The sequence below is a fragment of the Lissotriton helveticus genome, chromosome 1_2, assembly GCF_964261635.1.
Source record: "Lissotriton helveticus chromosome 1_2, aLisHel1.1, whole genome shotgun sequence".
NCBI lineage: Eukaryota > Metazoa > Chordata > Amphibia > Caudata > Salamandridae > Lissotriton > Lissotriton helveticus.
The window spans coordinates 174,923,560-174,950,343 of NC_136058.1; the positions used below are offsets into that span (position 1 = coordinate 174,923,560).

The window sequence follows — 26,784 nt, forward strand, 5'->3', positions numbered from 1 at the left end:
GAGGGCATTACTGTGGGGAGGGGGGAGGAGAAATGTCACAGGGAGCATCATTTTACTTAAAAAATGGGATTTGAAAGAGAACAGACACTCCAAGAGCACATGTGTGTTCAGTTATTTTTTTGTAAAAATCAGCTTTGATGCATGATTGAATAACTATGTAAAAAGACGGAGGGAAGACAGAGAAGGGGAGGGGGAGGAGAAATGCGACACGGGGGGCAGGGGAGGGGGCGTAGCGGGGGTGTGGGAGGAGGGAGAGCGGATTAAGGAGAGCGGGAGGAGGCAGCGAGTAGTTTAGCGAGCCAAGACGGAGGGCATTGCTGTGGGGAGGGGTGGAGGAGAAATGCGACACGGCAGGCAGGGGAAGGGGCGGAGCGGGGGTGTGGGAGGAGTGCGGCTGAGTGAACAGGCGGCGATTTCAGGCTGCGATGAGGGTGTGAAGCAGCAGGGGCTGCGGGAGGGAGGCTGGGCTGCCTTTGATGTGTAATGCAAGGCAGGCGGCTGGTGGCATGTGCACGCGCTTTTAATGTCAATGCGCTTGCACATTGAGCTTGAATTTCACGGGCACTGCAAGGAATCGCCATCGACTTGCAAGTTGGTTAAAGTCTGTTTAAGCCCCCATAGTCTCGCAAGCTCAATGCGCATGCGCATTGACAGGCGAGACCTAAAAACGCCAGGTTCAAACAGGCAAAGGTGGCTCTACTGTTCCTAAAATTGTCTGCAGAGGTTTTTACACTCTTTTGTACCGTTAACTTTTTAAGGATGGCTGCGAGACTTAGAAGCACAAAAGGAGATGGATGACAGAACTTGATGCCACTTTTCCTGTACTAGCCCACACGTGATTAAATAATGAATTAAGTGGGAGCGGGCTCCCCTCTTAATATGTCGGTATTGCATCAGCGCCCCATATTTTTGACAGATTTAAAATGCACTGTTTATACATTTTTAATCCCCCATTGTTACTAAGGATCATTTTTATAATTTCCTAGATGAATTTTATAGACATTTGTAATATATTTCTGAAGCGTGTGTACATGTATTTTGAACCAGGCCATTAACACTTTTGTTTTTTAAATTTATTTTGTACTTTTATGGTATTGTTGTATACCGAATAAAGTAATTTTGATGATGAGTCGAACTATTGTAGATGTTAATCAACAGATATGGAGTGCCAGACTTTGGTTTAAGGCTAAGAGCTAAAAGGTCACAGCAGTCTATAGGGATTTTCTTAATTGAACACTCAAGTGACATTGTGGACCATATTAAAAGCCCACCAGATGGCAGTGCCTCAATGCTATGAGTTAAGAAACTCTGCTTATGAACCTTACTGAGCACCCAAGACTCCTGGGAGATTCAGAAATCAAACTTATCTATGAACAATCCCCAGGCCCCATCATCAATTTTTGCACGAATCCCAACAATGTTCCAGGAGATGAGATGGAGAGCAAAGGCTGGGTTTGTTGGCACCTGCATGAGCCTCTGAGCAGACGCCCCTGGTTGCAAGGAATTTGGGTTCACTTTAAGGACATCTGTGGACCCCTTGATATCTGAAGCAGGGGTGGCCTCCTCTTGCCTAGGATCGGAGTAGGGAGCCTCTTTGGGAAGGCAATCAACTTGTTCCAGAACCTCAAACTGATTGGACACAGGAACACTATAACGCCCGGCCGACCACTGCCGGCTACTGATGGGAACACTTGTGGGCGTAACAGGAGAGGGACATGAGTAGCCCAACCAATACCTGTTGGTGCTTTATAAAAGTACCCCAAGGGGAGTGGATCAATACTAGTTTTACCCACTTGAGTGTGCTTCACATTAGCTAGAAATTTTCGTACCAGTGAGGGCTCTTTGAAATTCATGATGATACAGTCTCCCGGACAGACCTGCCGACTCTCCCCCAAACCAGCACATTCTGGAGTGTGGGGAAATTCATGTACTTGGAGTACCAGTTCAGACACTTTTTGGCCAAGCTTTTGTGTGCTTCTTTCTGCTCTTTGCTCAGTCACGGTACTCCTGACAAAATTACTGCATGGGGCAAAATCAGCTATGTTACAGTGTGGGGCTTCAACGTTTAAGTCGGTTCCTCAAAAAGGTCATTCAACTCAGGGGAGTTGAGCTGAACTACAACTCAAAGAGGCTGCGTTTGGTCTCCTTAAAAGAGTTTTTTGGGTGATTCAAATATTTTTATACGAACACCAACTCCTTTTTATGTGGTAACTAACTATGCTTGTTCGCCAATGCCCAAGTGAAAGTTTCCTTTGACCTTTCACTTTGGCACTGGCGTTCATTTGAGTCTTTTGTAAAATGTCTTTGCTGCTGAATCTCAATATTTTATGTGTGAGAGATAGTCAGCACAAGTCTTGGCACAGTAACTGGGTACTCCCAGACAAGGAAGCAACGTTGCCCTATTTCAGATGCAACTAGTGAAACCTGACTGCCGAGGAAGCACTGTGAGCTTTCATTCATAAATGACTCCTGCATGAGTAAACGATGAGTAAGAGGATTCTTTGATTTATGTAGTTCTATGACCCAGGTTTACATTCAGTATTAAAAGATCTGTGCATATGGACTGATCAAGAGGAAAGGAAAGAATAAAAACAATGTGTCCAACAAAGATCGGTTATGTCTAGTAATGTTCCAACTCTTTTCTCACTACGCCTATCCACTTTTTAGGTCTGGCGTTAGGCAAGACCTTTACATGTGATTAAAGTTATATGTATAATATATTAAACCATAGGTGATTTCAGCATGGTCATTGTTCTGTGTGTGTCATTCACATTTGTTTCCATATACTACAGCATACTGTGTGGGGCAGTGGGTGCACCCACTCCAGCCATTGGTTAACTTCACTATGAGTAACAGCATTCTGCACTTCCACTAAGAGTACATCCACACACAAGGGAAAGTACTTCCTCTCAGTGATAGTGACTACTATGGCAGTGTATGCTTTTTGAAACCAAAGATTGCTTTTAGCCAATTCATATTTTTATTTTGGCTTGTTGCTAGAATCTCTCCCAACTAAAAGAATTTTACAAAAACTGTGACAAAACAAGCATTTATAAAGCCAACATCAAACCTATTGGTTTTACCCATGCTTGTTAATGTGTAAAATCATATTTGCTGCAGGGACATCAAGAATGCTTACTTAGTACTCATCTTAAAGGCTCTGCAGTTTGATAATACACTTTTACTAGGTTCTAGACCATTTTGATCATCCTTTGGCTCTTTTGGATGCAGAACCCACCAAGAACTTTACCATCAAATTAGTTATAGTTATCTGCAAAATGTTGCATTATAAAAAGAAATAGCGCTGATTTGCACATTGTAGGATAGGTCCTATGTTGAACTGGACAATGTCTAACACATCATTGATTCTTCAATTTAAAAGAGTTATTCACTTGGTTAACAAACAATCCTATGATGGACTGAATTCAAAGACCTTGTGTTATGTTCTGCTTTTAAGCGCACATACACCAAAGTTTCCAGGTGCTACTCAAGTACTTTACAGTATTTCCAAAGAAAGGGGAGACAGTTGAAAATGGCCAAATTCCAAAATTTCAAATGAAATTTGGTTTTTCAAATGTATGTTAGAAAGTGATATCTTTATCTGCAGCCTAAAAGTGTAGTTGATTTTTTTTTTCCTGCTCAAAGAGTGGGTGGGAAGGGATACTAGAGTTTGAATGAAGCAACTGAAAATGCTCTATCTCTGAAGGTACACATTTTGGATCTTGACATTAAGTTTTTCCAGTGAAATGTAGAGGAAAGACTGTAAAGAGTAAATTTGTTGGATAACAGGCTTGGGCGGCCTATGTAAAGCCTTATGGACAATAGTCAGGGCTTTGAACTTCATTCTGGTGCATGCTGTAACCAGAGGGAAGTCTGGAGTGTCATGGTCCCATAAGGTTGTTTTTTTTTTGCTCAATCTGGCTGCCATACCAGGTGTAAACAATGCAACTGTTTGTCTGGCAGGGTGCGGTAGATGAAATATGAATCATCAATAATCCGTGCGTTTACATTGGGGAACATTAAGATGTTTTTAAATACATGGCAACATTTTCTTGAGAATGTACAGTTGGAAAAAAAACTAAGGATTTGACCTTTGAAATCTGTGGGACCAGAGTAAGCACCAAATCAATCGAGCTGCTGAGGTTGTTAGCTACTTTAAACTGGACAGGTGGGTAGCCCATTGTGGAGAGCCATGAGGTGATGCCCCAGTCAACTGAGAGGGTGGAGTGGAGAGAATCTCAATTTTGGCTTGGTTTCACTTAAGTAAGTTAGTTACCATCCACCATCTTATACTGAAAAGGCATGGTGACATCTTCTCTGGGGCTTAATAGTTAAGAGATAATGACTGTGATGGAGAGAATCTGAAAATGAGGTGCATATCAGCATACTTATAGACTGAGACTCCTGCATGAAGGAGTAATGCAGCTAGTTGTCCCACTTATAAATTAAACAAGAAAGGTGAGAGAATGGAGCCATGTGGGATTCCATTAGTCAATGTCTGCCCTTCTGAAATTAAAGGATTCGTGGCAACAGCCTGAGTTCTGTCTGATTAGGAGGAGATCCATGCAAGAACTGTACTAAGACCTCTCAGGGTTTGAAAAACTATATCTTGATTGACGTGTGTTTGTAGTATGGTTGTCACTTGCAGTGTTTTTGTGCAGGGAAATCATACCACAAAAATCTCTAAATTGCGAATTAAGGCCTATAACTCACAGTATGGTTTGACATAGCCTTGCATGTCTGAGTAAACATGCATAGTTTGAAATATCTTCATTTTAAGTATTGCTGTTTCTCTGGTCCTGGGTACATGGGAACTGATGGTACATCCGCTAACTGCAGCAAAGGTTTATATACATAGTTTGGAGCTCTTGCTACTGGATGACTGGGTACACATCCTCAATTGGAATCTCTGTGACATGAGGGAGAAAACATAGGAGAAGACAAATGCAAGATAAGAAAGAAGCTGAGGAAAGGGTGTGTTTACTGTCAGCTATTAGATTTCTATGGCTCAACACTATTCTTTTTTTAATAAATATTTTTATTTCGCTTTTATCTTTGAAATGGAACAACATTGTCTCAAGAAGAGTACCAAAGAGCATGTGAAAATAACGTTGTCATCATCATATGGCACAGTTTGCCTACTCAAACATCAAACAGTGGCTCCACCCCTACCCCCCCACCTCCCACCCACTCCCATCCCACAATCAGCGAGCCTCTGGCCACAGCAAATAAAAACTGTACAGTTCATCACAACATTTCTATGCCGTCTCTGATACCCCCACACAGTGCAAAACTGCTCGGCATTAATCCCCAACATTAGAAAATCTAGGGAGTAATAAGTCCACCAACCACCCCAAATTTTCCAAAACTTATGGGGGCAACCCCTTCTGGAATATGTAACTTTATCCGTCACCATATACATATCCATGCCCCTCCTTTTCCACTCCTGCAATGCTGGGGATTGCCCTACTCCCCAAGACTGAGCCGTGTCCCTTTTGGCCACTGCAGGGCCCAGATTGCAAAACACCAGTTTTGATCTTAGCAGGTGAACGTCATTGGGGATCCCCAGAAAGATAGAATTGTGGTCAAGAGGCATGGGTTCTCTCAGGATCTTGCCCAATTTCCCAGAAATATCCTTCCAGTACCCCTGGATGTAAGAGCAATCCCAGGTTGTGTGTATGAGGGTGCCATCCGCCGCCCCACAGCTCAGACAACGCTGGTGCTGTGCCACCCCATCGCATATAGCCTTCTCTTGTCATAGTACACCCTATGGAGGATTTAAAATTGAATTAAATGGAGCTTTGCTTCTATCGCACCTTCCCTTGGATGCATCAGGGCTGCCTCCCAGTCAGTGCCCTCTAGTTCTCCAGGATCAGCCACCCAGGGCTCCCTCAACCAGCTGAGACCGTCTTGCATATTGTTGTTCATAGTCTTATACGTTAGGGAAACTGCACCCCTCCCAAACTCCTCCGTGAGTAGCCAACCCTCCAGCAGGTCAAATTCCGGGACATCATCTCCAGGGAGTCCCACGGCTTGCCAGGCATGGCAGAACTGGGCATATTTCAAGAATTGATTAGGATTCCTCTCATATTCCTGCATCTCAGCAAAGGACATGTGCCCTCTATTCACTAGCACGTCCTTTATCTTAGAGTTCCTAACTAAGCCCAAGGGCCCTGAAGAACTTACGTTTCCGCAACTCCGAGAGCCAGATTCCCACAGAATGGTTTCCCGTGTAATTCTACGATACCAACTCCTACTTTTTGTGGTTTTCCCTCAGGCCGCCTGGGCAACCTGGGTGGCAGGCAGGAGTCTTTGTACACCCTTACCACCATAGAGGTAGTGGAGCCAGGTCTTTTTTTCACTGGACACGCTCCAACCAGAATGTCTTTTGGTAACGCGGAGCAAAGAGCCAGTCGTTGATGTTAAATAGGTGGGCCGCCCAGTAGTATGCCTCGAAGCCTGGGAGAGCCAGTCCCCATTATAGGGGTTTTACCACAGCATGGTTAGCACAATTCTGGAGTGTTTCCCATCCCTCAGAAAGGCAGGTAGATCCCAGTCTAGTCTGTCAAAAACTCTGGGGAGGACCTTGTAGAACGTACATACAATAACCTTAGGATCAATATAATTTACTTAACACTATTCCTAATATAATATACAGGTAAAGTTCAATTGGAAGAACTCCAGTCCTCATCAGTAAGTTTATGCCCTCTGCATTAAAATTAATATTTCAATTAGTTTCTGAATGAAGCCTTAGCAGCAATAAAGGTTTTTGGGTTTTTCAATCCCTAAAAGTCCTCCGGATGTTTTCTTTGTCCTTAGGTTGAGTTAAAAGCTACTTTAAAAGCAAAAATATATCTTATCAATCAACTGATGTAGTGCCACAACTGGTCTGTGCTAGATATTAGATAAATTTGATCCACCAATCAAAAGTGAGTGGTATTTGATGATGCCATCCTTCAAGCTGATAGTATTGTGCTACATACATTTTAAAATAAGTTTTTAAAAAAATAGACTTCACAGTCTTGCCTACTGATGGTGTGCCCTTTGACCTCCATCTCTGAGATGCAGTGAGCCATGGTGCTAAGAATAGGTGCAAAATCTATTTACTTACAGAAAGCCCATACATCCCATAATAGAACACTAGCACACCAGTTCGCTACTGTGTATCTGTGAGGTCTTTCTTTTAGGACACAGGTTCCTTCCAGAAGAACTCTGCTTTCAAACAGTGCCACCGAACAGGCACCAACATTTCAGTCTAAGAACAATTCCTCCCTTTTGCTTCAGAAATAAGACCTAATTTTAAGGCCCCGTGTACCATATGTCAAAACATATAGCTGCTTTTCCAATTCTGTGTGCATATGGATGAGCTAGCCAGGTGTAAAACTAAGGACCTTTCTAAGTCGGACCTCTATAATGAATTTGGAAAGAATGCTGCAAACAGAAAATCATTTACTACAAATGAATGCCAATCCAACACCTGAGCATCTATCCTAGTATGAGGAAATTCAGTGTTTAAAGGAATTATCTTTTAATTTCAGAGTATGGGCAAGCTTTCAGTGGGCACGCTTTCATTTATGTGCTATAACGTGATGCATAGAAGGAATAGAACACTTAATTAAATGAAGTGTATAAACACTGCGAAAATGTGAATGCGATGGGATGAACAGTATGAACTCAGGAGTGGAAGTAGGGAAGTCCCATATGTAGAAGCAACTCAGCATCATTCACCCATTTTGACAATCTCCAGAGAAGATCGCTTCGGAATATATGCTCACTTAATGTCAACTATTTTTAAAATGTTTATGCAAGTTCAAGGTTCAGGAAATTTTGCACTTTTGAAGAGTAGTGCAGTATTCAACCCATATCAGAGGATGGTTCTGCCTGCTAACAACAAATAGTACATGTATGTCCTAATACAAATTGTGAAAAAGTGAACAAGACTGCTGAATTAACTGCATTGGGTTTTGTAATAATCAAAGAAAGAGTGCCTTCAACTGAAAGGTGAGGTTGGCGCCTTTTGTATGAATCTTGACACAAAAGTAAAATGTCTGAAAGCTGAACAAGATGTAACCATGAACTGAGGATAAAGTGGAGTAATAGACACTGGGAGTAATTCTGGGCTTGACTTATGTAAATGAAAATTCAGAGTTACCATGTTATGCCAGATCAAAAAGATTTTTTTTCAAATCGCTAACATTTAGATGTAATTATTTCAATTCTGGATGATATGCAATGCTTTGCTGGAGTGATTTTCCAAAAATTATTGAACTGATGTTTTCTTCCACTTCACTTCAGCCCCTTTGCCAATGGACCACATTGCAAAAATGGCAGAGGACTGCATGAGAGACATTGATGATGATGAAGAAGAAGATGGTGATGAAGACATGGAAGAGGATGAAGACTTGCTGGTATGTCAGAGAGGTTGCAGATGTTTGTTGGAGCATTACAAAATGGTTGAACTGCAGATCCTCTTTAAGTACAATTGTTTGCTCTTCTTGAGATAGTGCAAATATTTATCCCTGTTAAGCGTTTGCATTTGAATTGCTTCTTCAGCGTTAAGGTTCAAGTCACCTCCTTTACAGTGTATGAGTTTTTTATTCAGCTGGGCCTAATGTCTGGAAATAGATTCATCCTGTTTTTGCAACCTGTAGGAAAGCCGGATCTGCTTTCATGGTTGCGTGCACTTTTTGCTGGTGTTATGCTGTTTTCTGACTGGGATACTGCTAATTAGGACCGCAGTCATTGTGCTCTCACCCTAAATTTGACAATGGTAAGTACTTTGGTACCTCCGCTACTGGTGTACCTTTGTAAATCCCTAGTATATGGTACTAAGGTACAGAGGGCAAAGGTACACCAGGGGTCTCCCATGGGATGCATCATGTATTATGCCACCCAGGAGAGACCACTCACTGTGACTACAGGCCTGCCATTGCAGCCTGTGAGTGGGTGCTTGCACCCCTTACCACAGATATGTTTCCTTATATCTGAGGGCACTACACTACACTTAAAACCTATAAGTCACCCTTATGGCAGGGTCTTCAGTTCTGAGAGCAGGGTGCTTGGTTGCAAGTGGGAGGGTACCCCTGCATGAGCAGGGCACCCCTATAAACCCAGGAGTTGATTCTCCAGGCTTTGTCAGTGCGGTCAGCCATTTAATACATACAGTGGACATCAAGTAAATCACGAAATGTCTAACTATATATTGCCTGCACTGAAACCGGTCATGTTTGGTATCAAACATGTTGGAATCTCACCCCAACACCGATTCCCGTGTTGGATGTAGAATCCCATGTACTGGGGGGGGTCTCCCCTGGGGTGCCCCCCCCCCCTGTATTCCCGGTAGCAGCCTTTCAGGGTCTAACAGCAAGCTAGTGCTGATTCCGGCTACATATATTTTACTGTCCTCCTGATGCTAAGCTGAGCTCTAGCAGGGGAATGCCAAAAAATAGGTTTCCTGCCACAGGGAGGTGTGAGCACCTCCCAGACAGGACTTAGTGAATTGGACTAGGCTGGGATTGGGGCGCTTGCCAGCGCCACCAGACTGCCTTAAAGGGCACATTCGGTGCTCTCCTTGCATACTCCAGTTTGATCCAGTTTGGGGAGCCCTGGTGTGAAACTGGGCAAAGGAAATGGGAGTATCCTCCCCTCTGTCCAGCCCCTCTTCTGGGAGGGAACCTTGAATCGTCCCAACCCCTTACCTAGGGTACTTAAGGGATTACCTGTGGGTAGGTCTTCGGATTAGTTGTGGGACAAGATTCAAACTCGAAACCACTTCAACTTTGACAATCTGGCCACTTTGGACTCCGCTGGACTGGTAACCGAGACTACAACAAGAAAGACTCCTGCTGCTCCTTGTATCGCTTTTCTGCCAGGCTTCTTCATCGTCTGTGCCTGTGCTTCATCCAGGTTCACCTCCAGGTCTGTGGGCATCATAGACAACTGAAGTGATCTCCCTCGGAGTGAAGGAGTCACTCCCTGCATATGCAGGCACCGCAACGAAGATGACCATTCTGCTGCTCCTGACATCCCACGGACTCTTAAAGGCTCAGCAACAAACGTGGCAGTTCTGCAAGTCCCTTGAGGCCTGACCTGTCCTCTCAGCAACTTTGAGGCCAGTATCCCTCGTTGGAACTGCTGGAACTGAATCCCTGTGCACCGTGTCGATTTGCCGTTAGCAAGGTTTGTTGACTCTGTCCTCCAGAAATCTTTGGGCTACAAGAAGCTCCAACCCCTAGCATCACTTCCTGCCAAGGTCTTCATCCTAACTACATCCTCTGCACCATGGGCCTGCATCTTTGGTGAGCTGCTCGTCGTCCCCTTGCGTCTCCTGTGCCTTTGGCCTGTGGGTCCTCTTGAGGGTCTTCTTTGGCTTCAGTGGGCTCCCCTGCTTGCTTGGGCCTGCTCTGACTCTCGTGCACTTTGTGAGTCCCTTGGACCTTGCTGGTTCCAATGCTGCACCCTTTACCACATCTGTTGCTGCTGCCAAGGCTTGTTGGTACTCCCGCCGGTTCTTGACGTCCGACGTGGGACAGCTCGTGAATGGCTCCTGGTCTTCCATAGCATCGCCTGGTCCTCACAGCTGCAGCGACACGGTCACCGGCATCACTACTTCATCTTCCGTCATCGGTGGGCATTGGTCTTCCGTGCCTCCTGGTCACTCCCGAGTGACATAGACTCTGTACCCTCTGCTTGCAGGTTCTTCTCTTCAAGAATCCACCCTTGGATTCCACCAGACTCTTTCACCTTCTTCGCCAGCAGTATCTTTTCTGAAGTCCTCCATTGTGGTCTACGGCGGTTTCCGACGCCACTTCGCACGTATGCACCCGGTGTAGGTATCCTAGTTCCTGTGGTATCCACGGGTGAGGTGACTCTCCAACCTTCTGTCTTCCATAGGGTTTCTTCATGGTCCACTGGGAAGGGTCCCTCTACTTAAAAACTGCAACAGCGACTTTCCCATTGACTTGCATTTAGTTTGCGGCTGTGTTTTCACTCTGCTTACAGCCTCCGTGGGGTTCCTGGGTACTTACCTAGGGTGGTTCCTTGTGTTCCCAGCTCTTCTGAGTCTTCTGGTCCAAGTCCCGACATCGGTCGCAGTTCGCATTACACTTCTTTAATGTATGGTTTGGTCATCACCTGGAGACCACTGTGTATTTGTGCTTACTTCCATGTGTACATTTGAACTATTTGTGTGTATGTATTGTGTTGATATCTCCAGGTAGGAGATATACCAATGTGTGTGTTAGTCTGTTTAATAAATATACTTATTTTTATAGCTACACTGTGTGGTGCTTTTTCGTTTAACCTACACTATATGATTAGTTGTGGTAAAATAAGCTGCTTAACATTCCTTCTGGACTAATCCTGAAGGCTGCTCTCCACAGCTACCACTTAGAGAGCTTCTATGGTTGTCTAAGACCACTAAATCACCATAGGGGTTGTCTGGATTAGTGCAAGGGGCTTCACTTAAATAAGTGTGCACCATATACTAAGCCATCATCCTACACACCGAAACCAGTCAACTGGGGAGTAGCTCCTATTAAACATACTTGAATAGGACACTTTTGCTCATGGAACAAGTTAAAGAAGATATTGTAAACGAAGGTTTGTTGAATTGTCCTTCACAATACATGAACCGAAATCCATGACTTCTAAGTTTAAACATTTTGTCATGTTTTAGATCTTTTTTAATATAATCAAATGATCAGTGTAATACTTAAAACGTGTGCTCCTTTCCTGTCAAGTTATATTTAAATATAGCAAATATATTCTTATATTCATGCAACTGTATATAGGATAAACTCTTCATTTATGTAGTGCCTTGTGGTATTGAACAGAAATCAAACTTAATTGCAGTGTTTGGGGGAACGACCAGATTAAGGCGGACCTTAGATGGGTAATAATATATGGACTGCTCTAGATTTAGTGTAGTCATTGGTTTGTGACTCTGTGCTCTGCTGCGCCGCATCTCGAACCTGTGAGCCCCACCCTGACAGGGTTTGTGCCGGTGACTGTCTCTGTATTTTCATTTTTTTGCTGCCTTGCTTATTTTTCCTGTTTTGTTGCTCACTTGTACATCTTTTTGCCTTGTGCCTTAGTTGTTGCCCACTTGTTGTTGTGCCCTTTTCTCTGTGCCCTCTGTTGTTCCCTGCCCGTTTTTCCCGCTGTTCCCGCTCCCCCCTCCCAGCTGCACGCCCCTCCCTCTACTTAATGGCGGCCTCTGCCGGGGAGCACGAGCAAGACCTCTGACCCTCGGTCTGAGGCCCGCTCTTCTCCCCAGCAGCTCCACTGTGCTCTGCTACGCCGCATCTCGAACCTGTGAGCCCCACCCTGGTAGGGTTCGAGCCCGCTCTGTGCCGGTGACTGTCTCTGTATTTTCATTTTTTTGCTGTTTTGCTTATTTTTCCTGTTTTGTTGCTCCTCAATGTACGCTCCCTACGCAGACATGCCGTAGAGGTCTGGAACCTTATTGACACCCGTTTTCCCGATATCGCCTTCTTCACAGAATCCTGGACCAACGCCACATCCAGCCATGACATTGCGACCGCCATCCCCGACGGATACAAGGTCCAGAGAAAAGATCGCCCAGGAGGAGGACTCACCATTGCACACAAGACCCCCCACCGACTCACCACCTCCAGCACGAGTGACCCCCCACTCCAACACTGAACACATCCATTTCCAGATCCAGACCAGCCCAAGGACCAAGCTGCGCGGCACCCTCGCCTGCAGACCTCCCGAACCTCGCACCCAGTTCGCAACCACCATTGCCGACCTCGTCGCACCCCACGCCATCACTTCTACGGACTACATCCTACCCGGAGACCTGAACTTCCACCTCGACAACCGCAACTACCCCGACTCCATCACCCTCCTTGACAACCTCTCCATCCTAGGACTGAGCAGCTCGTCACCACCCCCACTCACAGAGCAGGACACACCCTCGACCCCATCTTCGCAGGAGGGACAAACATCCACTTCAGCCACACCACCCAGCCCCCTCTGGATGCACCACCACTGCGTACACTTCACCTTCAAGACCACCACCGCACCCAAACCCGCCCGCGCCCGCCACAAAGGTACTGGAGCAGGATCACAGGGGAACACCTCAACAGCACCCTCCTCCTAGACCACCCCTGCGCCACAACCAACGCCAACTCCGCAGCCAAAGAACTACACCGCTGGATCTCCAGCTGTGCCGACAAGCGTGTACCCCTCCGCCACCCCGCGAAACAACACCCCCTGAAGGCCGCCTGGTTCACCACGGGACTTAGTTCCAAGAAGCCAGGCGCGCCTGCAGATGACTCTAGAAAGCTTGGCGAAACCGGAAAACTGTGGAAGACCTGAACAACTTCAGAAGCTCTCTGAAGGAGTACTACCAGCGCATAAGAGACACCAAGCGGACTTTCATCAAAAATAAAATCCACACCACAGCAACCAACGGCAAAGAACTTTTCAACATCATACAGCAGCAATTCACCAAACCCCCCAGCGAAGCCACGGACATCACACCATCCCAGCAACTCAGCAACAAGCTCAGCTCCTAATTCCATCTGAAAATCAAGGCCCTCTATGACAACTTCAGCGAACAGACGCCGGACATCACCCCCCTCCCCACCACCGACAACGAGGATACCATCACTACCTGGAGTCGTACCACCGTGGAACACACCGTGCAACACGTTATGTTATGTTATCAGGTATTTATAGAGCGCACAGCTACTCCAAGGAGTGTCCCCGCGAAAGGAAAACCGAGACCACATAACGAGAAACAAAGCATTCCTATAAAGCGGAAACTCAAAGCTGAAAGAGCCATGTTTGTTTTTTTTTTTTTTTTTAAACTTTATTGAAGGAAGGACTAGTGGTTCATCAGTTACATACATTCCAGTGGGCGATCCCCATATAGCATTTCAAGTTAACATTTCTAAAAGTGACGAGCGATTTTTCGTAACATGAACTGCGGTGCCTGTATTGCTCAGGTACATTACATACATCATTTGTGAGTTGCACCGTGCAGGATTGAGTTCCCTGATAACCCCTCCCTCCCTCCAGTGTCAGTGATGGCGAAGTCTTTTTTCATTGAACAGTGTGAACAAACTTCCCAACTTACCCCCCTGAAACATGTGTCATCGCAACCTTGTTCACCCACCCACGTGGTACAGTAGTCAGTGCCTCTCCACGCACCGTGGCGCGTGGCCGGGCCAGCGCCGCTATAGTAGCATTGTCCTGTTCACGAGGCAGCATCCCGTGACCGTTCGGTTACTCCTCCTCCCCCTCCGAATCTGAGTCTTCCCCTTCCGGCAAGGGTTCACAGATGTCCCCTCTGTACTTGTTCCATGCCGCCCAGACTTTGTTCCATTTCCGGGGCGCCGCTCGGAGCACGTATACAGCTCTTTCTGTCACCATGAGAATGTCCATGTATTTGGCCCACCTACTAGCGGTGGGTACTTCCGGCGCCCCCCACTTCTGCGCTATGTCCCGTTTAGCCACTGTCATAGCCAACGAAGCCCAAATCAGTTCGTACCTGCCCAGATCATTGGGGTCCCAGATGTTCAGAAGGCATTTACGTGGTTCCGGCAATATGGACAGTTTAAGGGCCTGGGAGAGTGAGCGGAGTACCTGCCTCCAGAACTCACAAATGTGCGGGCATTCCCATAGTGTGTGTATCAGTGTCCCTTCCTCCCCGCAGCCTCTCAAGCAAAAGGGGTGTAGTGCCCTCCCAATTTTGTGCAGCAGCGGCCTGGTGTAGTAGACGCGGTGTAGGATTTTAAGTTGTACTAGCCTGAGTTTACTTGAGATCCCAACCTCCTTCGGGGAGGCCAGCGCTTCATTCCATTCGAATTCGTCAGTTCCACCTAGCTCCCCTTCCCATTTTTCTTTAAGTTTTAGTGTCGGGTCTTGGAGATTGTTTAGCAGTTTTTTATAGGTAAGGGAGGTGGCGCTCTGGAGCATGTATTCTGTCAGCAGCCTATCCTCCAGCGGGGAGGAATCCGGCAGGGTGGTGCCTGCAGGGATTGCTTGCAGTAATGCGTGTCTAATTTGGACATATCTAAACGTCTCTGTGGGTCCTAGACTGTATTGGTGTTGTAGGTGCGTGAATGGTAGCACCGAGTCAGTATCCCACAGGTCTCCCACTGTAGATATGCCTATGGAGTCCCATCGCTCAAACCCTTTACAGCCTCTCAGGTTTCCCAATGCCTTTGTGTCCCATAAGGGCGTCATTTTAGTGATCCGACCTGTCCAACCCAGACGGGCCTGTGCCACGTGCCACAATGTCGCCGTATGTTTGGTCGGGCCAACCAGTGTTTTTAGTTGTGAGAAAGAGCCATGTTTTAGACTCCTCCTAAAAGTAAGAAGGTCCGGAGTCTGTCTAAGAGAGAGAGAGGAAGGCTATTCCACAGCCGAGAAGCCACAGCTTGGAAAGATCTCTCCCCAACCCGGGAGAACAGGACCTTCGGAGTTGAGATCAAAAGCTGAGAGGAAGATCTCAAGGTACGTTATGGTACATAAGGTTGAAATCTTTCCCTAAGGTAGGCGGCTCCAATCTTATAGAATGCTTTGAAAACCAGGACTAATGCTTTAAAATGAATTATTTTCCGAACCGGGAGCCAGTGAAGAGAGGACAGAAACTGGGTGGTGTGAGCCCTAGGGCCTTTCAGAAAGATGGCCCTCGCCGCCACATTCTGATTCACCTGTAATCGGCCCAAAAGATACTCCGGGAGGCCGAGATACAAGGAATTAACATAGTCCAGTCTGGATACCACCAGGGCCTGGACCACTGATTTCCTATAGGGAACTGAGAGCAGGGGGGAGATAGTCCCTCAGCATTCTCAACACCCCAAAACAGACCCCGCCACCATTTGGACTTGGGCCTTCATAGAAAGGGCCGCTTCCAATTTGACCCTCAGATTTTTCACGATGGTGACAGAAGACGAGGGGGGGGGTAAAATGTCCTGCGGCCACCAGGTATGCTATGAAGAACACCCACTCAGTAGCCCTCATGGACCCCTGTCCCCCGCACATCTATCACAAGGCCGCCGGAGCCATTGCACCCAAACTAGGACGGACCCTCAATGCCTCCTTCAAATCCGGCATCTTCCCAGATGACTGAAAGCGGGCGGAGGTCAAGCCCCTCCTCACGAAACCCACTGCCGACCTGACGGACCTGAAAAACTACCAGCCCATCTCTCTCCTCCCCTTAGCTGCCAAAGTCACTGAGAGACTAATAAACGCCCAGCTGACCGCCTACATCGAAGAGAACTCCATCCTAGACTCCTCCCAGTCCGGATTCCGCAGCAACCACAGCACCGAGACCGCCCTCCTTGCCGCCACTGATGACATCCGCATGCTACTCGACCAGAGCCACACGGCGGCCCTCTCCTACTAGACCTCTCTGTAGCCTTCAACACCATCTCACATCGCACTCTTGCAGACAGACTTCACAACGCTGGGATACGAGGAACCGCCCTCAACTGGATTCAATCCTTTGTCTTCGGGAGAACCCAGAGGATCAGACTCCACCCCTTCCTCTCCGAACCCACTGAGATCAACTGCGGAGTACCCCAAGGATCTTCGCTCAGCCCCACGCTCTTCAACATCTATATGGCCCCCCTTGCTGCCATCGTCAGACAGCAAGGGCTCAGCATAGTATCATACACCGACAACATCCAGCTCATCCTCTCTCTCACGAAGAACCCCGAAGACACCAGACTCTGCTTATAGGAAGGAATGAGAGACGTTGATGCCTGGATGAAAAATAGCTGCCTGAAGCTCAACTCGGAGAAGACCGACTTCTTCATCCTCAGACCCTCCACCTCCACCTGGTGGCTCTGCGCCCTCGGAAATCCACCCACCCCTACAGACCACTCACAGAAACCTCTGCATCATCCTCGACTCCTCCCTCACCATGACCTGCCAGATTAACTCCGTCACCTCCACCAGCTTCAATTGCCTCCGCATCCTCGGTAAGACCTTCAACTTGATACCCCCGAAGACCGTCACCCATGCACTCATAACCAGCAGACTGGACTACGACAACACCCTCTACCCCAGAATCAACAGAACTCTCCTACACAAGCGCCAAACCATTTAAAACACCGCAGCCAGACTCTTCTTCTGGACCCCACGGCACATGACCCAACACCTAAGAGACCTCCACTAGCTCCCTGTCGAGAAGCGAGTAACTTTCAAACTGCTCAACCATCACTACAAAAGCCCTCCACAACATCGGACCCAAATACCGCAACAAAAGAGTCTCCTTCCACGTACCCAAAAGGAACCTCCGCTCCGTCGACCTCGCCCTGGCAGAGACCCCCGCATCCGCAAAAACAGAGCAGGCAGAAGAGCCTTCTTCTACGTCGCAGCCAAGGCCAGGAACAAGCTCCCTGTCAACATCCGATGCTTCCCTACCCTGCAGACCTTCCGGAAGAACCTCAAAACCTGGCTCTTCGACTGAACCGGAGCTGCACCCTCCACCCAACCTCCCCCTCCTACTTTCAGTGCCTTCAGACCCTCACGGGTGAGTAGCGCGCTTTATAAAACCCAGATTGATTGATTGACCAGCCTCTTTACAAATGTTTTGCATGTATCCAATTCCCTCATAGATTGATTGGACTTTGGGTTAGAATACACTTATATTTGTGGTAGATGGTACCTTTTACTAGTTTTTTCTAAGCAAATCTGACAGTTTTTACATTTAAGACCTGTTTATCAAAGTGTTTTGTGGTGCTCAAACTAGCAGCCTTGTTTTACTCTGGTTGTCAGTTAGATACAACGCTGTTAATAAATATTGTTTTGAATTTAATTTTTGGTAGAATGCAATGATTAGAACTCGTATATGATATCTGTAACCTGGTCTTAAGTGGACTCGAAGAGAATTGTGTTAACTGTACTGCACTTCATATTTGGGATGTTCTTTCTGTAACTCTGTTGCGTTTCCTGTTCGTTAGAGATTTGCACTATATCAAATACTTGTAATTAAAACTACTTCGGAAGATGGGAGTTGTGCACTTGCCTTTGTAGAAAAATGAGTTTCCTGTAATATCTGTGCAGTGTGGTTTGATTCGTTTCTCATTGCTGCAGGCAGAGTTACAGGAAGTGGTAGGAGAAGATGAAGATGAAAGTGAGATAACTTCAATGGGGGAGGAGAACGGATATGACCCACATCAGGATGAAATTGCAAACAGAGAAAAAACGGTTGCCACAGAGCAGCTCCTCACCTCACCAGTGGTACCACAGAAGCTGAATGCACAGGTAGTTATGCTTTCTGCTTACCATTGTTGGCAATAGCAAGTTACCTAGAATAATGCAACATTCATTGCACCACTGCGATTCCAAGCAGAAGAAAAGCAAATCATATCTCCTTGAATATTTTTTTTTTTTAGTGAAAGCAGTGTTTTTAATATATACTTTCCTAACAGTAAGATGAAAGTAACTTTGTGACCTCCACCACCCGATGCAACCATAAAGTAATATTCAATTATAATAGTGCTTTCCTTGGTCCAGTGTTTTCTAAACCTTTTATACTGCACAGCATTGAGTGCATCAAATGGCCACACCACCCGATCGATGAAAGAACTGCCATATTTTCTCATAATCAATATGTACAAAGTGAAATATTGCGAATGGCTAAGCACATTCAAGAGGGACGTATCCTGTACAGAATCTAAGTAAACATTCATGTACGGGTTGGACTTTAATCTTGTAGACTATAAATCTGAACCAGGACCAGAAGTCCTATGGTAGGCTGGCGGCTGCTTTCATGGTTGCATTCCACCGGTGAGAGCAGACTGGAGAGGGCAGTCTGACCATGCCCCACTAACTGCCCAGATTACATTTTTCATTAAGTTGGATGAGTGTGCACCATATTCAGCTCACCTCCTTTGACCAAGCATTGATGCGCTAGCCAGGTAAGAAGGCCTTTCCTCTGGTTGATGCCCTAACTGGGGCACTATGTGAGAAGTACTTAAACAACTCTGTTTTATCAATAAACCCGTAAAAACTAATGTCTTCCAATGTGGCGTAAGTGTGTAGAAGGACGCCAAATAGATTCCCCTTGGCAGAATTTCTTAAGGTTTCAAGGCTGTTGTCTCCTTGGTAGCATAGCACACAGCATGATGGCTGGGGCAGGACAGATGGCTCATCTGAAGCAAAGACTCCCACCGGATCTCCCCCTCTGCCCATGCCGCTGCATAAAAGTCAGTGATACCGCTAAACTCAAAATCCATTGCTCAAACTTCCTTTGCTTGGAGGTAAGAGTGAATGAATGAATGAATGCGTGAATGGAGGTCCTGCGTGTGGAAAACTGCTTTTCAAGCTAGTGATAGCTATGATGCTTCATGAACTGAAATATTGTGGACAAGGGCATCGTTATATTGCTTTACATACTGTGGTAAAATGCCTGCATACTTGCCTGACAATTGTGCTTTACGTGCTGAGGCAGTGAGGATGCTGGCCTGGCTGTGAATGTTTACATATAGAAGCAATGTGGAAATGTGACTGCTTATTTACCTGTTAACAGCTGTACCTTCAGTAGCATCTTACTTAAATGGGTCACACTCTAGCTCTGGAATAATTGCTTCAACTATTTACCTTCGGTGCATGCAGTGTTTTGTAATGACATATGTTTTTGTATGCACATGCGTATTTAGGCAATCTAACAAATGGTGCCCTTAGGCACTGTTCCGATCCTCTGTGTATTTGAATACTTCATTGGCTGCATCCCAGAGTAATCTGCAAACATAGGTTTTTAACCTTATATATTTGGGAAATTGTGCTGTTGAATTCGCCGTTTGGACCTATTTTTTCACCAGTTTTCTTTAAGAAACACCTTGCCCTCTGTGTAAAGAGTATGCCACTCTGATTAGATGCAAATTGGAATTGGCATTAAAACATTTTTCTGGGAGTGCTTTTCGTTCCCAGTCCAGCCATGCCTGCTAACACTTCGAAGACCAAGGATTTAGTTGCTGATACAGGTACAACAGCTAACAAAGCTGGTTAATACAGGAAGTATTTATCTGGGAATTACATTTAGTTTCTTACTTGGCATGCCGCTTCTAGTTCCTATGTATTACTTAGGTAACAAATCGACTCTGAGCAATCTAGTCAATACAATTCTGAAATAGTAATGCTTAATTGGGTGGACTTCATGTCATTTTAGTTCCTAAAGCAATGGGTTTGTATAATTCCCTTTTGTTCTCCCAGGATGACACCCTTATCACCATGGCAGTATCCCTTTTACTTGTGAATTATTAGGATTTATTTGCAGGTTTTTAATGTGCCGTGTAGACATGAAAGCATAAGTCTCACCTAACATATTAGTGTTTCAGCTTTAGGATTTAACTAGCTGCAGCTTCTAAGCAATAGGGGACCGTGCCCTTTCTGTTCTTTGTAGGCCTACACGACAAGATAATTTCATCTAGGCCAAAGAGAAGTACTTCTTTACTACAGAGGAGTACAGTAGGCCACCCTAACTTTTTGTAAGAACCACCTTTGACCCCAACCCAAGCCCTGTTCTCTCCCATTTCCAACAAGCATCTTTGGACCTTCCCTCACAAATTAGTGCAATTTGAATGTTCAGAATTAGAAAGTGGGGAAACTTGTATTTTTCTATCTTTGACAGTCCCTCTTTGTCCGGGATATAGAGAGACCCCTTAGAAATATATCCTAACGCTAAAACCCCTAATCCTCTCTATCATTGAGATATTCTTGCAGAGTTTTTTAGAGAAGTTTTCTACATGCACTGTTTAGTGCAACCAGAAATGTTTCATTTTATTGAAGACTTCAACGAATAATCTAGTTCTTACTGACAGTTAGGTTTTAACAGGTAGGTTTTAATTTGTTTGGGGTAAGGAGACCTTGAAAAAAGGGTCATATAACTCGTTCATGTGAGTTTTAGAGAAATCGGTGCTTCAAGAAATTGCAAATAACTAGTAATATGTACATGTTACTTTATTCGTCCCAGTATTTTAAAGATAGCATTCTGACAAGAGCAGTTTTGGGGTATGTCAAGGGTGCTTGGAGCTGACCATAAATATCAAGCAAATCCAGCAAGAAACTTTAGTAGCAGATTTAAAGTTTGTGGGGGATGGTGATCCTTATTTTGTGCAGGGCGTAGGAAACAGTGCTCATTTTTGAAGAATGGGGCTTATTTTTCATCGTTATACAAGATACAGAGGCAGAAAAGAGCGAAAGATAAAGCAAAAAATAGGAAAAACTGCTGACAGTGGGATAAGAAGGGATGAAGGGACATGTAATAATGAAATATAGAGAGGTGCGTGGCCATCAATGTGGCGGGCTAGACCAAGCCTCACGGGGCTCCGTACTGCTCCGAGACATCCTGACTGATTCATGCTGCTCTGGGGCCTATCGGTCCCCCAAATCTACATACCTGCGACTTGTTATCTTGAGGTGCGACATTTCTCTTCACAAGGTACACATTAACACCCGCAAACTGGCCCTCTGTATTTCTGAATATTGTCATGCTGCCTGTGACTTTTTAATGAGAATAAAATATGTCCTCACTTTCGTAACAGAGTTTCAACTCTGTTAAGGACACAGAGGCGAGTTTTGCATATTACACACTATAAAATTCTCCCGCCAGACCTGTGTAGTTGCTTTTTCAAGGCTATGTAAATGCTTTTTCGGGCTGTCCATCATGGAATATTTAGAACAAGCACAAGAATACAATCATTAAATATTTTTTATTTATGTTTCTTTATGATCTTTTTTATAATTGATATATATGCAAAAAGCGTACATTCGATTTCATATTGTAATAGGAAGAAGAAAAGATATATAAATATACGTAGTTAAAAACACATATTATTCACTTAGACCTTCAGAGGGAGCATTTAAGTACCTGGACATATATATTACAACGGATGCGGCGGAATTCTTCGACAAAAACTTGCAACCGCCTTTGGACCTTCTCAAAAGGGATGTGCGTCATTGGGAAACCCTTCCGCTGACCTTGTTAGGAAAGGCGGCATTATTCAAAATGATGGCATTGCCCCAATTTTTATATGCACTGGAAAACACGCCCTTTTCGGTAATCCCAAAATACTTTAAGGCTATTGAGGCCTCCTATGGGGCAACAAACCAGCACGCATAGCGCAGCCCAAGTTAATGCGAGGCTGGTATGATGGAGGGATCGCACTTCCAAACATACAATTTTATTATTGGGCGGCGCAATTGAAGATAATTAATCAATGGCTGCACGCTCCGCAGGATGACCCGGCATTCCAGGCAGTTAGGGCACTCCTAGGCACAAGAGGTATGTTAGCGCCTCTCTATGATGGAAAACTGACATTGACACTGTTCGGTCCTCTTAGACACACACTGGTCCTTTGGCATACTGCTCAAACCAATCTCGGCTGGCGCGGGGTCCTGACCCAACTTACCTCCTTGTGGGATACTAAATGTCTAGGCAAGCTCCGTAATACCAGGGGTTTCAACAAATGGGATGGCATGGGCATCTCCACGGTGGGAGACCTTTGGCACAATGGTGAAATGATATCGTTTGAAAGTCTCCAACAAGACTATGAACTGGCGAGTGGGGAGCGATTTCGCTACGTGCAGATCCGACACGCCCTGATGTCAGCGTTGCCCCCTGGTACAGAGGTCCCGGAAGCTTCCCCCCTGGAAGATAGACTGCTCACAGAATATATACAGAAGAAAGCCACTTCCCTCACCTACCGTAAATTGATAAATAATATGCCGGACCCGACAGGTTCACTGCGTGATAAATGGGGAGACCTTGACGAGTCTGAGTGGCAGGAGGCACTGGCCTCTCCGCGGGAATTTATTATTTATTTGTTGGGTTTCTAAAGCGCGACAGCTACCCAAAAAGGGTTTCCCGGCGCTGAGAGATACTTAACCAGTGAGCAGAGCATAAAGCTCAGAGGGGAGGTAGGAGCCAAATTACTGATTACAAAGCCATGTTTTTATTGCTTTACGGAAGTGGATATAGCGGGCTTCCAGGCGTAAATGCAGAGTGAGAGAATTCCAAAGCTTGGGGCCCAGCAGGGAGAATGATCTTCCCCCCCCCCATCCTCGCTCGGCGCACTTTGGGCACACAAAAAAGGCCTTGAGAAGAGGATCTCAGGCAACGAGCAGGCGTGTAGGTTTGCACGAGGGCTTGTAAGTATCTAGGGGCATTTCCCCATTTGGTTCTGTGCATAAGGCTCAGTGTCTTAAATTTGACCCTACTTTCGATTCGTAGCCAGTGGAGTGCTTTAAGGTGGCCGGACATGCGTTCCGCTCTGTGGCACTTGCAGAGCAGTCTTGCAGCAGCATTCTGCACAAGTTGAAGGTGTCTCATGACTGCCTGTGATGCCCCCAAGTAGAGGACGTTTCCGTAGTCCAAGCGGGAGGTGATTAATGCGTTGACCACAGTCTTCTGTGTGTCGTCAGGTAACATCCAGATGATTTTCATGAGCCACCGCAGGATGGTGAAACAGGTAGATGTTAGGTTAGTGACTTGGGGCTCCATGGTTAGGCCATTGTCGATGACAATGCCCAGATTGCGAACTTGGTTGGACGGAGTGGGTAGGGAACCCATTTCAGAGGGCCAGTGTCTTGGGTTCTAAAGATTTTGGTTTGGGCCCAGTATTAAAACCTCCGTTTTGCTGCCATTTAATTTGAGCATGTTATCACTCATCCAAGTAGCAATTTTCCTGAGGCCAGACTGCAGGAGAGAGGAGGAGTCATGATCTCCATTGGAGAGAGAGAAAACGATCTGTGAATCGTCGGCATAGGTAAACATGTTTAGACCTGCTGCTTCGGCGATGTGGGCGAGAGGGGTTACATATAGGTTAAAAAGCAAAGGACTCAACACTGAGCCCTGGGGGACTCCGTAGGGAGATAGGTGGACATTTGAGGCTGAGGTATTGGAAATGATCTGAAATGTCCTAAGTGTCAGGAAAGATGTTATCCAGTCCAATGCTTTGCCCCTTATGCCCATGGCGAAGAGCGATTTTAACAGAATGTTGTGGGAGATGGTGTCGAACGCTGCGCTGAGGTCAAGTAGAATCAGCGCAACGGAATCCCCTCTGTCTACCAGAAGGCGAAGATTGTCCATCACGTCAAGCAATGTTGTCTCTGTCGAGAAGCCAGGGCGGAAACCCGATTGAGAGGGGTGAAGTATGTCGTTTTCCTCCGAGTACCTGGCGAGGTGAACGTGGACATGTTTCTCCAGAACTTTGGAGAAGGCAGGTAGGAGGGATATGGGACGGAAATTGGACAGAATTTTGGGATCTGCCGATGGAAGTGGGCATACCTTCTAGACTTAGGCTTGTGCAGCTTAAAATATTGCAGCGCACATACTACACTAGACACACCCTGCATAAGATTGGCAGAGCACTGCACCCATTTTGTTTACGAGGTTGCGGAGAGGAAGGCACATTTTTCCATACTATATGGGATTGCCCTAGGATAATGGAGTATTGGAGACAGGTGATGAGGACGATCTCACAGGTAGAAGGGGTTTCCCTAGTACCGGAACCGAGACGATGCTTATTAAACTTATGGGAACCAAATGATTTGAATCATCTGGCTCAGGGCTGGGCTACGCTGAGTATTATAATTGCTAAGCGGAACATTGCCCAGTAATGGGGCGTGCTGGAGGCGCCTACCCTGACTGCCTGGGGGAGAGATATGGATACTATCATGATTGCCGAGAAATCAGTATTCATTAATCGGGGATGCCCCAAAAAGTGGAGTAAAATCTGGGGAAAGTGGAATAAAATTTCGAGGTGACATTTGCGATCCCCCACCAGACCAAGAAGATGAAGATTCTGATGTGGATTAAAAGGGTGGGGGAGCGGGGTTCACGATGGGATAATGAATATAATGATGTAATAATGCAATGTACTGTGCTTGTGATTTTGACCGTGCTTACGTGTGCTGCAGAACGAAATGTTTTCAAAATTGATATGTACCACGCCTGTTTACCTGAGGTTTATATCGCTCAAAATAAAAAAATAAAAAACAAAACCCCCCACATATTATTCATCCCAGCTAATGCATCAATATTTATCAAGAAAGGATGCCACTAGCAGTAGGATCTACAAACTCATATGATACACCCTCTATAAAATTAACCACACAGCAGTCACTCTCACCTCACATGCCACATCCTCGCATATGTACAATTCACACTTGGAAACTACCTAACATGACACACACCGATGAAAAATGGCAGAGAGAACACTTCTTAATATTAATCCCCTATGGTGTTGTCCTATAGGATTTCCCAACATTCAGGTCAACGCATGTTTTGTTGGGAAAAACAATTATCTTCCACCTTCATCAGGACCACACATTTGACTAACTCTCGGTGAGTGAGCGGGTGTATCCGTATGCACAGGACAACGGCTACAAAGAGACATTAAATTGAAAGCTGTATGGTTTCCACATGATCACTGACAGAGAACTGTCATCTAATGTCTGCAGGCTAAGAAGCCAAGTCCCCTTGTGACAGAATTGTCACTGTAATTTCATGAGGTACCATAGGTATCTACAGATGTTTGTTCTAGATGGACGGAAATACAAAATAGATTTTTGGATCAGGAGAATCATTTGAGCGGGCTTCTATCCTGGGCTATTCACTGTTCCCAGCCTGTGGGATTCCCTTGCCGATATTACCAATGTCGCGCATCTGGAATTTTTTGCTTTAGCCAGTTGAAGGTGAGTTTTGCATATTATTCTTCCTTCTTCCAAACACCACCCCAGCAGTGTTTCACAAGCTTAATACAAAGAAATCCAGCCAAACAAGAAAACTACATTTCCCAGAAGCAAAGCAATTGGTTATTCACTAGGCCCACAGATCTGCGGCCCAAGCCCCTAATAGCTGGCCCTTTTTCTCTTCTAACATCCTATTATTATTCACGCAAACAACACTAACATATGACCTCAAAAACAGTCTACTTCTGCTTCTGATCTGTCCTGTCGAAAGAAATGAAAGGTATAATCAACATCACCAGCAACTTTAACCAAGTCACATATCATGCGAAAACAAGCAAAGCAAAATCAGTATCCAGTACTATTCCACACTCTTTTAACAGTTCCAACAGCACATGAAATCAAACAATCGTTTCTCATAGAGACCATCAATACTTAAACATTCCTTTGCTCCCCCTCCCCCCCAGTTACTGGTGTAAGGCGGGGGTGCCATTGGACGCTTCTTTCTGCGTATTATAGTGGCCTGTGCATGGGATCTGGCAGTTAGAAAAGTTATTAAGAAAACACTGTATGCCCCGCTTTTACTGATTTGGTGATTGTTCCCTTTTTGTGCTCAACCGAGAGTCTATGAACGTTGAGGGTTGGTTATCGGGGGGCTGTCAGACGGTGGGAGAACGGTACTTAAATGGCTCCTTTTTTGCCTCAGGGGGGATTTGAGAACCTGTGGAAAAGTAAATTTTGCCATGTTCTGTGTCCCTACGTGTCATCCATCATATGTTATGTGTGCATGATTAAATATGCATATGCATTCCCCATGTTCGATTAATGACGCAATTATAGTTGTATCCACCTCTAATATGCCAGTTTCCAGTTCTCGTGAATACTACGAATATCAGGCCTATGTAAAGCTACGTTGCCACGTTTCTCAGTGTGCACGTTATTCTATTATAAAGTCCCCGTTTCTAGGCCTCAAAAGGGCCTGGACACTAGATTCAGCTCCTGTCTCCTGAAGCCTCGCTGAGGAGCGATACAGCCCCCACCTGTATCCTCGACCCTTCACTTACTTCCTGCCTCGCAGTGCCCGGTCCAGCCTGGCTCAGTCTCTGA

The 26,784-nt window shown here is 45.7% G+C and overlaps 1 protein-coding gene across 3 annotated transcripts in view; it reads left to right on the forward strand.

Annotated features, from left to right (window-relative positions):
• Nucleotides 1–26,784, forward strand: part of CC2D1B (coiled-coil and C2 domain containing 1B) — a 710,809-nt gene that overhangs the window by 52,009 nt on the left and 632,016 nt on the right. For all 3 annotated transcript variants that reach the window (XM_078670637.1, XM_078670630.1, XM_078670646.1), the window contains exons 4-5: nucleotides 8,296–8,408; nucleotides 18,079–18,249. In XM_078670637.1, the coding sequence (XP_078526763.1) occupies nucleotides 8,296–8,408; nucleotides 18,079–18,249 (284 nt within the window). The remainder of the gene's footprint in view (nucleotides 1–8,295; nucleotides 8,409–18,078; nucleotides 18,250–26,784) is intronic.